General features: G+C 43.7%; 2 protein-coding genes and 1 long non-coding RNA gene across 3 annotated transcripts in view; all 3 read left to right on the forward strand.

Moving 5' to 3' along the window:
- The window catches only part of LOC134637831 (uncharacterized), a 253,854-nt gene that overhangs the window by 84,451 nt on the left and 153,236 nt on the right, over window positions 1-16,167 (forward strand). The gene's annotated exons all lie outside the window — the stretch shown is intronic.
- On the forward strand, window positions 8,498-9,436 carry LOC134637082 (odorant receptor 131-2-like). The gene has a single exon (XM_063487418.2). It carries the CDS (start codon window positions 8,498-8,500, stop codon window positions 9,434-9,436), a length of 939 nt encoding a protein of 312 aa, XP_063343488.1.
- Window positions 14,108-15,073, forward strand: LOC134637095 (odorant receptor 131-2-like). The gene has a single exon (XM_063487435.1). The coding sequence runs from the start codon at window positions 14,108-14,110 to the stop codon at window positions 15,071-15,073; it is 966 nt and encodes a 321-aa protein (XP_063343505.1).

Raw genomic sequence — 16,167 nt, forward strand, 5'->3', positions numbered from 1 at the left:
TATGGGGTCTTCACACATCCCCGTTCTCTGTTAGCCATCATGACGGAGGGGCTGGTAGGAGGATTTGGCCGTCTGGTTGGGGTTACCATGGCCAGACGGCCAAACACAAGGAAATAGAGTCAGGTGCAGACACCACTCAGAGATGCAGGGACTGTGAGCAAAATAGATAAGATAAGATAACATACCTTTATTAGTCCCACGAGTGGGAAATTTCATGTTAAGGCTGCCGACCAATTGCACGCAATGGCGGCGCCATCATACTCTCCGACCATACATACATTGCACGAAAACATTACATGGGGAAGACAGGTCAGAGAGGTATAACAATGGAAAATGCACAACATGAGGAAAGATAAGGAGAAAAAAATAACTCCCCCCAGACTGAGCTCCAACAGGGAGATCAGTTTGAGAACAGAAAAAAAAAACACCTCTGCACATAGCACATGAAAAAGCTCTTAATACACCAAAGAAACACATGACAAGCAAGAGGGGAGGGTAAATCAGAATCAGAATACTTTATTGATCCCTAGGGGAAATTCTTTTTCGTTACAGTGCTCCATTATAAACAACCATTAACAAAGACAGACAATACACTAACTAAGAATAGCACAATATATACAGGCATATATATACATAAAGGTCACTTATTAATAAATAGCTGAAAAAGGAAGAACGTGCAAAAAGGGTGTAGCTGTTGCCGTAAACAGTGTGTTAAGTGGAGGAGTTGTACAGGGAGATGGCCACAGGCAGGAATGATTTCCTGTGTCGTTCAGTGGTGCTTTTCGGTAATCTCAGTCTTTCACTGAACGTGCTCCTGTGACTGACCAGCGTGTCATGGAGTGGGTGGGAGGTGTTATCCAACATTGTCTTTATCTTGGACAACATCCGCCTCTCCGACATCACCTTAAGGGAGTCCAGCTCCATCCCCACAACATTACTGGCCTTAAGAATCAGTTTATCGAGTCTGTTGGCATCTGCGACCCTCAGCCTGCTCCCCCAGCATACAACAGCATAGAGGATCGCACTGGCCACAACAGACTCGTAGAAAATCCTGAGCATTTTCTGGCAGATGTTGAAGGACCTCAGTCGCCTCAAAAAATAGAGACGACTCTGGCCCTTCCTGTAAAGTGCTGTGGTGTTTGTAGCCCAGTGCAGTTTATTGTCAATGTGTACTCCAAGGTATTTATAGTCCTCCACAATGTCAACACTGACCCCATGGATTGAAACAGGGGTCAAGTGTTTCCTGGTCTTCCTGAAGTCCACGATCAATTCCTTGGTCTTTGCCACATTGAGCTGCAGATGATTCTGCTCACACCACGTGGCAAAGGAGTCGACCTCAGCCCGGTACTCTGTCTCATCATCCCTGCTGATGCATCCAACCACCGCAGAGTCATCAGAAAACTTCTGAAGGTGGCAGGTCTCTGTGCAGTGGCCTATTGAAAAACAGATTCAACTCGTTAGCTCTGTTCTCACCTCCCTCAGCTCCCCTGCTGTTGGTTGGCCTGAATCCAGTGATGGTCTTCATGCCCCTCCACACCTCTCTCATGCTGTTCTGCTGGAGTTTCCACTCCAGCTTCCTCCTGTAATTGTCCTTAGCCTCTCTGATCTTGTCCTTTAGTAACACCTGGACCTTCCTCACCTCCTCTTTATTGCCCCCTCTGAAAGCCCTCTTCTTGTTGTTGAGGAGGTCTTTGATGTCCTTAGTCACCCACGGCTTGTTATTTGGGTAACAATGAACAGTCTGAGCTGGAACAATGGAGTCGGTGCAGAAAGTTATGTAGTCTGTGATACACTCAGAAAGCCCATTGATGTCCTCGTGTCCTCGGCGTGAGGCTCACAGAGTGTTTCCCAGTCGGTCACCTCGAAACAGCCCTGTAGTTCTGCTAAGGCCTCCTCTGACCACCTCCTAATGCTCCTCGTGGTCACAGGTTCCCTCCTCACAATTGGCACATAGCGGGGGGTGAGGTGAATCAGGTTATGATCTGACCTACCAAGTGGGGGGAGGGAGGAGGAGCTGTATGCATCCTTGACGTTAGCATACAGTAGGTCTAAAATTTTCTCTCCCCTGGTGGGACAGTCCACATATTGTTTGAATGTTGGTAGTGTATTGTCCAGTGATACATGGTTGAAGTCACCCGAGATCACAATAAAGGCACTCGGGTGCTGAGTTTGTAACCGGGCTATGGCAGAGTGGATAGTGTCACATACAGCTGTGGGGTTAGCAGAGGGAGGGACATAAACAGCCACCAAGATGACATGAGATAATTCCCTGGGTAAATAATACGGCCTGAGTCCAACAGCACATAGTTCAATGTCCGGGCAACAAATCCTTTCTTTGATTGTTATGTTGGCAGGGTTACACCACCGGTTGTTAACTAAAACAGCAACTCCACGTCCTTCCACTTACCACTAGCGAAACTGTCCCTGTCCGCCCGAACAGTGTGGAAACCTTCCACGGAAGCATTGTCGTTGGGAATGTCCTGGTGCATCCATGATTCAGTGAAACACATCAGGCTACACTCTCGGTATTCCCTCTGACTCCGTAATAGTAATAGTTCCACGGCCACCAGAAGAACGAAAACTCTCTCAATCCACATAATTGAGTGAAAGATAATAAACGGATGAAAATACAAGTAGGAACAAAAAGAAAACGTAAGAAAACAGAGCTAAACTAAGAGAAAAAGCAGGCGCGACTGTAACAGGCTGCACGCTGGTTGGCGCATGCGCACTGGTTCTGGGTGAGAGACAGCCAGTGTAGACAGTGCATCCGGTCCTGCAGCATAAGCGCTGGTCTCCTTGATCCACCGTCAGCATCGGAAGGGAATAAGCGTCGAAGGCGTTTGGAGGGGGAGGGGGGATGAGTGTATTTCTGCATGTGTATATATATGTCTGTGTGTGTGTGTGTCCAGAGTTCAGCTGAGACAGTGTCCTTCGCCCTGCCAGGCTAAGTAAACAGTCTTCCAGCCAACCCAGGTGGCCTTGCGTAGGATAGGAAGAACAGTCTAAGCACAGTCTGTTATCAGGGTGTTGTTGTTCAGCTCCAGCCTTGAGACCACAGCTGGCGCCGAAGTGGTAGCCGCATGAAGTGACGGTGGTTTTTTACTTTAGTGCGAACAACTCATATGAATTTCAAAGCTGTTCTAACAGTCCGTCACTGGTCTCTCAATCTCCCGTTGGAGAGCCGTGAGCTTCTGCATGATGTTATCAAACTTACGCTCTGTGATGCTGTCATTCTTGTGCTCAAAGAGCACATTCTGAGAACTCACGACCGCAGTGAGCTTCTCCAAGATGTAATCCAATTTGCACTCAGAGGTCTTATTCTGAGTGTTCACGGCAGCCGCAAGCTTCTCCAAGATCTTATCCGTGCTGCACTCAATGAGCCCATTTTGAGAAACTCACGCCTCGTCCCATCGTTTCAATCCCAGTGGGCAGCCTTGTGGGGGTTTGAACAGCCAGATCCGCTTTCTTAATTCTTCGATAAGCCAGGGCCAAGCCAGCTCCGATCAGCAAGAAACCCTGTTATCATGGTTCCGAATAGATAGATATCTTCAGCGTCTTCGATCGACAGTCCCGCCAGGCACACGACCCTCAAGTTCTGCCACCCGTCCATCGTGTATCCAGCAGGGAAAGTACCTCCAGGACACTCAGGCTCACCCGAGCCCAGACTTCTTGTTGAGAAAAGGGTGTCAATTGCATTCAGGGACCAGTTGATCAAATCCATATTTCCTCTTTTACGTTTTAGAGAACAGACTGTGAGAGAGTGTTCCAGGGAAAAATAATACAAAAAACACAAGACTAGACAAGGACACAAGAGGCTAAGCAGCGAAGCTAAGGGAGAGGAGGAGGAGGAGAGGAGAAAAGTGCGACCGCCTTCGTCAAGAGCAAGAGCAAGATGAATCGAATCGAATTGAATCGTGGATCGAATCTATTCGGGACCTTCTGAATCGGAATCGAATTGATTCTAGAAATCAGTCAGCAGGATGACAAAGTAAAGTTCATTACAGAAATCTAGAGGAAACACTAAATGTACAAGGATGCAAAAACACGTCAGACACATCCACTATGAACTAAGAGCGAGCGACTTAGGTGGGGAAAAATTCTAAACTAGAAGTTCTTAAATAAGACGCAGGAGATGAGATTACAGCTACCATGCTGAGAGCGCAACTTAACTTTTCCTATTAAAAACCACTATGAGCTAGCATTCAGCCGCAATACTAAGGGAACTACACTTCTTCTTTGAAGGCACTATGAATGAAAATACACTGTGTTCCTGTGGGCACACATTCAGACGCTTCAATGACACACTGTGAAAGAGTCTTTAGACTCTAACAGGCTCAACAACACGAACTGAAAACGAGGCACTGGTTAATCGCTAGGTTAAATGGGTGGTGAGGTCCAAGAGTGAGTCTTGGAGCTGTGGCGGACCAAAGAGGGGAACCCAACACCGGATAACATCCTTAGCAGCAACCGTGAAATGAAGCCAGAGAGGATTTATGTGGCAAAAACACTGTAATGAGGGAGACAGGTGTTAGGAGGTGTTCCAGACGTTACAACCGTGTGTAAATGGTGAAATGTAACCGGTCTTACTTTTTTGCTGGAGGAAACGAGGCGTGGAGGGGGGTAAGTGATCCAAATACAAAAACAGGAGAGTCCAGAGAATAACTCCGTGAATATCTGTGGCTGGGCAAGGGGGCAGGTAGGTAAAGAGGTGCGGAGGATCTGCGAGTTGACTAGCGGATTAAGCAGCAAGTGTCGCAGCGGGGAGCAGCGATATCCAGTGGATTACGGTGAGGACAGGAAATAACGTTAGCATGAGAATATCTATGACTAGGTTTCTTGAAGCCTTCTCCAACGTGAGTTAGCAGACGTTCTGGCGATGAGTTCTTGAGAACGCTGATCATAAAAAGCCTGCAGCCTAATTACTCGCAGGTGTAATGATGACAAGGAAATAGGGCGGCCCCCTGAGGTGGAATCATCAGGACACAGAAAAGTTTGAGCACTCACCCGGACCATGACAGAGGTCTGGGATGCGGGGCCTCCCTGCTACTGTGGAGTCGGGGACAGTCTGCTTGTCTCAACCCCAGGGAAAAGGGTAACATCTCCTGGGTCTAGGTGCAGTTTCCCCCTCTGGGGGCAAGGGTACCTGGCCCTGGGGTATAGGGTATGTTTGGGGAGAGTGGTTGTGTGTACAGTGTCCATTTGTGTCTGTCTCCGCTTTGGGTGAGTGCCGAGTATTTGTATATGTGTGCATGAGGGTGGGACACATTTGTGTCTGTTTGTTCCTGTATGTCTGTGTTTATATGTCAGGTTCGTTCTTAGACTCTACGCCTCTGGGAACACCTCAGGCCCTCCAAGATATGAGGCCTTTCTCCCCTCACCACACTCCCTGCCGGGGACTCATGCCCTCAGATGTTGGTGTGTTGGTGGTTCTTGGTGTCCTGGACTGGGCGCTCAGGTGTGTACCAGCTTACTCCCGGTGGCTGCTTGGCAGGGCCTGGCACCCGTGGCTCGGTTGGGCCCCTTCCAGGGGGTGGGGGAGCCCTCAGGCCTCCGGCCTCTGAGCCTGGGGCTTGGTCCACTCTGGCACAGCTGGCTGCCAGCAGAGCCCACAGGCATGTCACTGCAGCCCCCTCTGGCTTCTGCTCCGTTGCTGCTAGGGGACCCCTCGTCTGGGGCTCTCATCAGCTCTTCCCAGGAGGGTGGCATGGTTGCCCCTCCATTGGTCCTCCTTGGGCTCTAGCACCCTGGGGGCCTCTGGATGTCTGGGGTCTGGTTTGCAGTGTTGGGGAGTAACGGAATACATGTACCGGCGTTAGGTATTTAAAATACATAATATGAGTATCTCTATACCGTTACAGTTACCGTTTAGGAAGGTGATATTTAGATATTCATTAAAAATGATTTAATATGAAGGTCATAGGCAGAGTGTTACAGGCATAACCCTAAAGAATGTAGCCTCATGTGCATTGTAGTCCATGTTGTAGGGAGAATGGACTGCCACACCCGTTATGTGTCTGTGAGCGCAAGAGAGGGAGAAAAAGGTATGAAAAGTACGAGTTGTCACCGAGCAGAAACGGGAGATGGAAGCAATAACAAGCCCAGTTGTAAGTATACTTTTAAGACTCGACTGTACACTGTGTTCGTGTTTTCCTCCAAAACAATATGCTCCGTTGGAGCAGCCTTTCAACGCCTCTCTCTGTCTCTCGCTAGCAAAGTTGACCCAGACAACAAAGTAAAGCTAGTTTTCAGCTACGAGCCTGACACGAACCCGACGTATTAGCCAGAGGTCCCTTTACTACGGTTCGGAGCAGCGGACCTGTTTTATATACGCGAGGAATAGTTTTCTATACGAGATCGCTGCAAAAAGTGCAGCCTTACCTAATGTCCACCTACTGTTACTCATTTATATTAATATATATATATACACACACATACATATACATACATATATACACACACATACATACACATACATATATACACACACATACATACATACATACATACATACATACATACATACATACACATATATATATATATATATATATATATATATATATATATATATACTAGATTTTCAATATATATTATATATTAAAAATCTAGTTGCTATTGGTATGGCGAGTAACCTTCAGTAATAGTATTAAATCACACAGCAATAGTCCATTCATTCATGTAGTTGTAAAAAGCATGATAATATACTAAGTTGTCACGGCCGAGGCCGCCTCAAAAGAGAAAGGACTCAAATGCTGGATGCCGAACAGCACGTAAGTATTTTTAGAGACAACGTTTATTTTCTCAGCAAGTGTTCATAAGCAGGAAACAGGAATGTGAGTTTAACAAGCGCAAAATGCCACAACTAAACCAAAGGGTTCAAAGGGGGCTAAGCAAGCAATCTGGTGTTGGTCAGTGGAGACAGCAGTTCCGGGGATTGGGCTGGAGGGAGAGTCAAACTGGGTCCGGGGAAAGGGTCAGAGTCACTGTAAACAGAATACAGACGTTCAGGTATGGTTCAGGAGAAATATGGGCAAGCTGTTCGTTCTGAATTTTCCTTAGCACTGCGTACTTGCTGCGGGTGGTCGGTAGTGGCGTGGAGGGGTGAGTGGTACGAAGTTCCTGGCGTGGAGGCAGGGAGGCAGGCAGGTGAGTCGGGTGAACAGCCCATGGGACTGTCAGGTGGTCCAGCGTCCGGATTGGAGCTCTTCGGCAGATATTAGAGTTTGGCAACTTGGTGCGTGGCTATGAGAGAAACACACAATGAGACAAGGTAGTATACAAAGCGTGTGCGAAATCACCGTGGTGGCCTGCACTAACTAGGGTTATTTGAGAATCTGGCGAAGAGAGGTTGAGTGCGCTGGCCTTATGAGTCCCCGGCTTAATTACCCACAGGTGTGAGCAATCAGCAGAACACTGAGGCCCCTCCCAGGGGTGGAGATGCCGGCTTGGAGGGAGACACACTGGCACACACCCGGACCATGACATTAAGTAATCCAAAGTATTCAGAATACGTTACTCTCATTGAGTAACGTAATGGAATACATTACAAAATACATTTTGGAGCATGTATTTTGTAATCTGTAGTAGAAGAGGTAAAAGTAACCTTCCCAACACTGCTGGTTTGTGAACAAGGGTGTTCACAGACACAAACTACACCTTTCTTGGCTGCTACCTCAAAGTACACTGTGCACTGTCGGTTTTGCGTGATGCACCATAACATTCAATAATTAGTATTTACTGTAATTTACGCTTAGCTAGATTATTGTAATGGTGTTGTGTTTATTATGTTGCTCTCTTTTTTGCTTGTTTTCTCTTTTTTTTTCTTTTTTCTTTTCTCAACAAGTCATCCGGTTAATTTTTTTTATGTGCACTTTCTCACTGTCCCTCTTCCCCTCTGTTTTTCTTTCCCTCCCTCTCTTACTTTCTTTCTCCCTTTCCTATCCCCCAGTCATATCTGTCCAATCTGTAAGAACTGAAAATAAAATAAAAAAATAATAATAACAAAGTTCAATCAAATGGACCAATATGGCAAGGCCGTGATGATCCACTTGCCAAAGTAAATCCGTTGGGCATCTTCCTAGGCCTTCAGACAGAAATTCTGATGGCTAAAGAACCAAACCGGACAGGCAAAAACAAAAACCCCCAAAACAAAGAAGAATGTTTACATTGCTCATTAGTGATCATTGTCATGTGACACTGCAACTGAGCGTCACATGACACTGCAAGGTTGCGAGGACAGAACTAATAAATTGTATGCAATGTCAGACCAACTCTGCAGAAGAGCTCTGCCAATAATGGGCAAACACAGATCCTAACCTGATGACTGCCGGTAGAAGGAACTGTAAATTCTTTTTGTGGGACTGGGATTTTTATCAACCACCAGGCTTTCGTGAGATATTTTAATGTTTTTTCTCCTGTATGAATACTACAATTGTTAGGATTCTGTGCTGCACTGACTTCAACAGATTTGTGTTTTACATGTCATAAATTTTCTGCAATGTCAAATGTATCTCAGTCTTACACTAACATGTCTATTGAAGTGCAGTATCAGGACTTAATGAGGGTAATTATTGTTTCCACTCTGTCAACAGTTCCATCTTTTATTTTTCTCTTCCTTAATGGGACCATGTTGTTCACACTGAGGAGTAAGCCGGTGTTTCGTGACACTCCCCGTTACATTCTTCTGTATAACCTCCTTTTTGCAGACACTGTGCAGCTGGCACAGAGTCAGCTTCTTTTCCTGCTCTCTATTTTTAAAGTAAAATTGCCATATCCTGTATGTGTATGTCTCAGCTTGTTGGCCAATCTCACCACTGGGATCTCCCCTCTGACCCTTTCGGTGATGCCTCTGGAGAGATATGTAGCTGTGTGCTACCCACTGAGGTATCCTACCATCATCACCATTAGAAACACAGGGGCTGCTATCATTGTGATTTGGATTATCAGTTCACTAAATAATCTCACTCGACTCATCTTTTTTTTCCCATTTGAAATGTTGAAAAATCTGCAGATGAAAGACCGTTGTTCTAACATAGCTCTACTGCTCGGGACAAGGTCTGATCAATATGATACAGCTTTCACATGTTTAGTGTTTGTATCAGCTGGTGTGGCAGTCATTTTTTCTTACATTGCTGTGATATTAGCTGCCAGGTTGGCCTCTGCAAACAAAGCTTTAGCACGTAAAGCTCGAAACACTCTACTGCTGAATATGATGCAGCTGTGCCTGAGTCTCTCCTCTACTATTAATAACCCTTTGCTCACAGCCCTTTCAAGAACTGTAACAATGACAATATTTTCATGGGTTCAGAATGTATTTTATTTGTGCTTTATTATCTTACCCAGATGCCTGAGTTCTCTCATCTATGGGCTAAGAGATCAGACCATCAGACCTGTCCTCATGTACCACCTATGCTGTCATCAGAAACTAAGTCAGTAGCTTGCAATATTTCACCTGGAATCTGAAATGGTTTAATAAAAGTAAGCCTTAGATTATCTGCTGGGTTTCTGCAAGATTTATTCCTCTCATATTAAACTGATCCAGACTGGAGTACATTGTTAATTATTTTCAAATATAAAATTTGAGCTTTTCGCCAAACTCTTTCTTGTTCTTGATCCTGCTCCTGATCTGAAAATTAAAGTCATTGCCTAAGTAAACTGTCACATACCTTGACTTTGACTCAGACCAATGACTAACCTTTTTTTTTTTCAGAATTAGTGTTTCCATCATACCACCGGGCCTAATATAGACATTTGCTATATATAGACAGTTTTCACCTCCATAACACCACTGCTTAACAAGCATGATTTAAACACTTGCCATTTTCATGAGAGACATCATCAGGTGTCACTCTGGTCATGTGTTGTGTCACTCTTTTCAACCAACACAGAGTGATACTGAGGATACAAATATATCTACACTCCCCACTCCCAGTTCAACAGTTACTTATATTTTTCCACTCAGCTAATCATTCCCCTTGGCCAACCTGTACTCCAGAGATGTGAGATGCACATTCTGCCTAATCACATTTTTATATATAAAGCTGGAGGAGAAATCATAGAAGCATTGGAAACCAATTTGAATTTGTGTGTACACCTTCAAATTCAAGATATGAATCATATCTATATTTTATCATCTGAGAAGAAGTCGCCTTCATCAAAGAAGTGAAAACACAAAGAAGAGAGGGTGCATGACTGGCACCTGGATAAAATCTCATCCTATACTGCCTTACCTCAACCCTGATCTCCTGAAGTCATCGCATGACAAGGTTGAATTCAGAGGTCAAATCCAAGCTAACATCATGCCAGCTAATGTTATGCTCCCTCAAAAAAATTAATAAAAAAAAAAAAAAATCACACTTTCCCTCTGCAAACAGATGGATTACGTTCTCACATCGAATGGGAGTCCATTCACTAAGTGTCCAAATCCAACAATGTGAAAGCCACTACAAATGCTAGCTAAATCCTGCAAAAACAGGAGCGTGTGTGACCTTGTCTGAAGCGATGTTGGTGCTGTTCCTTCTTTTGTCTTTTGTGGTGAAGAGAGAGCTGTGCATGAAAGCGAAGCAGTCATTGAGGTGCCTACCATCACCTATGGTCACAAGCTCTGGGTAGTGGCAGAAAGGAGATCACAAAGAGCAGGAACATGTTTTCTCCAAATGGCAGCTGGGCTGTCTCCTAGAGATAAGTGAGAAGTTACAGAGGAGCACGGAGAAGAGCTTCTACTTCTCCCAAATACATTTATTATCATTTACATTATTTTAAATCATAATCACAACACAAACTACCCAAATGATCCCGATCAAAAGTTTAGATACCCTGGTGATTGGCCCTGATAACTTGGACACAACTTCACACAAAAGGGTTAGAAAGGCTATTAAAGGTAACCATCTTAACCTGTGATCTGTTTGCTTGTAATTAGTGAGTGTGTATAAAAAGTGACTTTCTGGACTCCTGACCCCTGACAGACCCTTGCATTTTCATCCAGTCCTTCACTGATAGTTTTGGGGTTCCAAGTCATGCGAAAAGCAAAAGATTTGTCAAAGGGTCTGCAGGAAAAGGTAGTTGAACTCTATAAAACAGGAAAGGTATAAAAGAAAATAGCAAAGGAATTAAGAAGGCCAATCAGCAGTGTTCAAACTCTGATTAAGAAGTGGAAAATTAGGGGTTCTGTTGAAACCAAACCATGGTTAGGTAGACCAACTAAAATTTCAGCCACAGAAAAATTGTTCGGGATGCAAGGAAACACCCACAAATAACTTTAGGTGAAATACAGGATTCTCTGAAAAATAAAAAAAAGTGGTGTGGCTGTTTTAAGATGCACAATAAGGAGGCACTTGAAGAAGGATGGGCTGCATGGTCGAGTTGGCAAAAGAAAGTCATAACTATGCAAATGCCACAAAGTATCCCATTTACAATATGCCAAATAGCATAGTCTGCGTGTTCATTAAAATAAGAATTCATGTCAGTGTGTGGCACTAAGGCCTCAGGTTTCTGTAGGTACCTGGTAACTATGTTGCAAAGTACAGGGTGGGCCATTTATATGGATACACCATAATAACATGGGAATGGTTGGTGATATTAAAGTCCAGTTTGTGGCACATTAGTATATGTGAGGGGGCAAACTCCTCAAGATGGGTGGTGACCATGCTGGCTGTTTAGAAGTCGGCCATCTTGGATACAACTTTTGTTTTTTCAATAGGAAGAGGGCCATGTGACACATCAAACTTATTGGTAATGTCACAAGAAAAACAATGGTGTGCTTGGTTTCAACGTAACTTTATTCTTTCATGAGTTATTTACATGTTTCTGACCACTTATAAAATGTGTTCAATGTGCTGCCCATTGTGTTGGATTGTCAATGCAACCCTCTTCTCCCGCTCTTCACACACTGATAGCAACACCGCAGGAAAATGTCTGTGAAGGTTCTCAGTCATCCAGGTCATCGTAGTCTGCCTGTGCTGGCAGGAGAAATGCCAGCACAGGCATCCAGTATCCGTAGTTTCAGGTGCTGCACATCTCGTATCTTCACACCATAGACAATTGCCTTCAGATGACCCCAAAGATAAAAGTCTAAGGGGGTCAGATCGGGAGACCTTGGGGGCCATTCAACTGGCCCACGACGACCAATCCACTTTCCAGGAAACTGTTCATCTAGGAATGCTCGGACCTGGCACCCATAATGTGGTGGTGCACCATCTTGCTGGAAAAACTCAGGGAACGTGCCAGCTTCAGTGCATAAAGAGGGAAACACATCATCATGTAGCAATTTCAAATATCCAGTGGCCTTGAGGTTTCCATTGATGAAGAATGGACCCACTATTGTTGTACCCCATATACCACACCAAACCATCACTTTTGTTGTTCCAACAGTCTTGGAGGGATCCATCCAATGTGGGTTAGTGTCAGACCAATAGCGGTGGTTTAGTTTGTTAACTTCACCATTCACATAAAAGTTTGCCTCATCACTGAACAAAATCTTCTGCGTGAACTGAGGGTCCTGTTCCAATTTTTGTTTTGCCCATTCTGCAAATTGACCTGGATGACTGAGAACCTTCACAGATTCATTAGTGACAGTTTCCTTGCGTCCACATTTTGGCAAATCCAACACTGAACCAGTTTCACGAAACTTAGCAAGCAGTTTGCTAACTGTAGCATGGGAGATGGGTGGTCTCGTAGGGTGTCTTGCATTCAAATGTGCTGCAATGACCCGGTTACTGCGTTCACCAGATATCAACTGTTACGACCCGGCTCGAGGCCGCAACATAAAAAAAGGAGACGAATAGCAGAGTGTAGGTAGGAAGAGGTTTTATCTTATAATGGATAGGAGGTTGGCTGAAATGGCTGGTGACACCAAGGCAAAAGCAAGTGAGCTCCCCGGGAAGCTTGCCTCAGGTATGCTTTTATCCACACCTGACTAGGTGTGGCCAATTACCACCACCTGAAAACATTGAGGAGATTAGGGGATGCAGAGGGACGTAACACCCCCTCCCTCAAAAGGGTTCCTCTAGACTCACCCACTTAAAAATAGAACAAACTGATACTCAGTCTCCACTAAAATGTCCAAATGATCCCGGTCTAGGGGTATGATTCTCGCTTGGGGTGCGAGAGGTCCCGGGTTCAAATCCCGGACGAGCCCCCACTTATGTTACGACCCGGCTCGAGGCCGCAACATAAAAAAAAGGAGACGAATAGCAGAGTGTAGGTAGGAAGAGGTTTTATCTTATAATGGATAGGAGGTTGGCTGAAATGGCTGGTGACACCAAGGCAAAAGCAAGTGAGCTCCCTGGGAAGCTTGCCTCAGGTATGCTTTTATCCACACCTGACTAGGTGTGGCCAATTACCACCAGCTGAAAACATTGAGGAGATTAGGGGATGCAGAGGGACGTAACACAACACAATTTCGATCCGCTCCTCACGTGTTAACCTCTTCGACATGTCAATGGCTGTGAACAAAGAGAAACTTGTAAATAACTCATAAAAGAATAAAGTTACATTGAAACCAAGCACACCATTGTTTTTCTTGTGACATTACCAATAAGTTTGATGTGTCACATGGCCCTCTTCCTATTGAAAAAACAAAAGTTGTATCCAAGATGGCCGACTTCTAAATGGCCACCATGGTCACCACCCATCTTGAGGAGTTTGCCCCCTCACATATACTAATGTGCCACAAACTGGACTTTAATATCACCAACCATTCCCATGTTATTACGGTGTATCCATATAAATGGCCCACCCTGTATATTAGTATATTAATTACTTTCTATGACGGAGTTCTTTAGAAATGTAATTCATTACTTAATTCACTAAGAACAACAGAAGACCAAACTAGTGGGTAACAGTGAAAGAAAAATTAACATCACTCATTAGTGATCATCATGTGACAAGGTTGCAAACACCAAGCTAATAAATTGCTTTTGAGTTCAATCAAACTCTGCTAACCAGCGCTGCCCATGTAGAATGAGCACCAACTTTTAACACTCATTTTTCTTGTGAGCATCGTTTTTTAAACATTTTGTATCTTGACTGTTGTAGGAATGCTAACTGAATACACTTTTTGTTTCAGTGACTTCAACAGGGTATCGTTCTACATGTCTTAAATTTTGCAATGTCAAATGTACCTCAGTCTTTCGCTAACATCACTGCTGAACTGCAGTACCAGGACTTCCTGAGGATAATGATTGTTTCCACATTAACTACATTTCCATGCTGTGTGTTTCTCTTCATTAATGGGACCATGTTGTTCACACTGAGGAGCAAACTGGTGTTTCGAGAGACCTGCCGTTATATTCTTCTATATAACCTCCTTTTTGCAGACACTCTACACCTAGCACAGAGTCAACTTCAGTATCTGTTGTTTGTTTGTAGAATTAAATTGTCGTATCCTTTATGTGGATTTCTTGGTTTGCTGGTCAATCTCACAGGTGGAATTGCTCCTCTCACACTAGTGATGATGTCACTGGAGAGATATGTTGCTGTGTGCTATCCACTGAGGCATGCTACTATCGTCACCATCAAAAATACAGAGGCAGCTGTGATTGGGATTTGGGCCATCAGTTCACTGAACAATCTCACTCGACTTTTATTATTTTTAGAAATTTTCATTCAAAAAGTGGATATTCTGCTCATGAAAGATGTCTGTTCTAACATAGCTATATTACTTGGTTCAAAGTCTGATCAATATGACACAGCTTTTACTTGTATTCTGTTTTTATCAGCTGGTGTGGCAGTCATTTCCAGTTATATTGGTGTTATAGCAGCAGCCAGGTCAGCCTCCACAGATAAAACTTTAGCCGGTAAAGCTCGTAACACACTGCTGCTGAATCTAACCCAGCTGTGCCTCAATCTCTCCTCTGCCATGTACTTCCCATTGATTATTGCTCTGTCAAGAACTGTAACAAGAACTGTACTTTTGTGGGTCCAGAGTATTTTTTATGTCTGTTTTATTATCTTACCCAGATGCCTAAGTTCTCTCATCTATGGGTTAAGAGATGAGACCATCAGACCTGTCCTCATGTTCTATCTGTTGGGTAGAGCAAATCCTTCGATTAAACAGGCCAGAAACTTAGAATAATCATTTTGTGGGATTTTCAAACACGAGCATATGTTTCTCCTGAAACTTAGCAAAAATTATTATTATTTTATGACACCATGGTTGTTAAATCAGCAAGTTTCAGTAATTCTATAAAAAACATCAGACTTCTTTTTTTAAAAATCTGACATTTAATTTAACTTTATCTAAAATTTTTATCATCATAGTTTCTAACTTTTGTTTTTGGAGGTTTAGGACAGGGAGGGAAAGATTAGAAGAAACTTACAATAAGGCAAAAGAAAAGGCTTGCAAGAAAAGGCCCTGAATGGACCTGTTTATCTGGTGAGCAGACAACACAGCTGTCCCAACCTGTGCTTTATCTGCATAAAAAAAACATTGAAATCCAACAGCAACCTCTCTAATCTATTCTCCTGACCATGGGATAGACATACGAATTATATGAATTAGACATCATAAATACTATAAATATTATAAATATGTCTAACCCTTTGTTCTATTTCTAGAACAAAGGTTGCAAATTTTGCTGACGAGCTTTAAATGTTCAAATTCTTAAAACTCCTACAGGAAACTTAGATATCATAATATGCCCCTTTTCTGCACACGTTGTGCTACATGAAACATGTCATCTCTTGGTAATCAAGAATAATGCACAATTTCCTGGGGAAAGGTGTAAATAAGAAGATGTTTGTTGAATAAAATGCTGTCAGTAATTGTGACAATGTTTTAATTTTTGATACCAGTGGAGACAAAACAGAGTACAAACAGAAAGAAGTGACTGTTTGTTGTAAAAGTTATTGATAGTTGAGCTGTAGTACCAGGGCTGCTGGTAACCAGTCATATTATTCTACAAGTCTGCAATCCAGAGGTGGCTTTCTTAATGTAAATGAGGGTCAAACATGGTTTGACCCTCATTTGGTTTGACCCACTAGTGCACCTTTGTTTACACTAGTCAAACAAAGTCAGTTTGTTTGACTAGTGACATGGAATAACTGGGCACAGAGTTCCAGTGCTCCAGTGAAAGCTGTCTGTGTAATAAGTCCCTCCAGGCTATCATCCACCTGCTTCCTATACTCACTACAGAATACAGTGTTGTCTGCAAAACATAGTCCACAGAG

This window comes from Pelmatolapia mariae, linkage group LG10_11, assembly GCF_036321145.2.
Source record: "Pelmatolapia mariae isolate MD_Pm_ZW linkage group LG10_11, Pm_UMD_F_2, whole genome shotgun sequence".
In the NCBI taxonomy this organism is placed as follows: domain Eukaryota; kingdom Metazoa; phylum Chordata; class Actinopteri; order Cichliformes; family Cichlidae; genus Pelmatolapia; species Pelmatolapia mariae.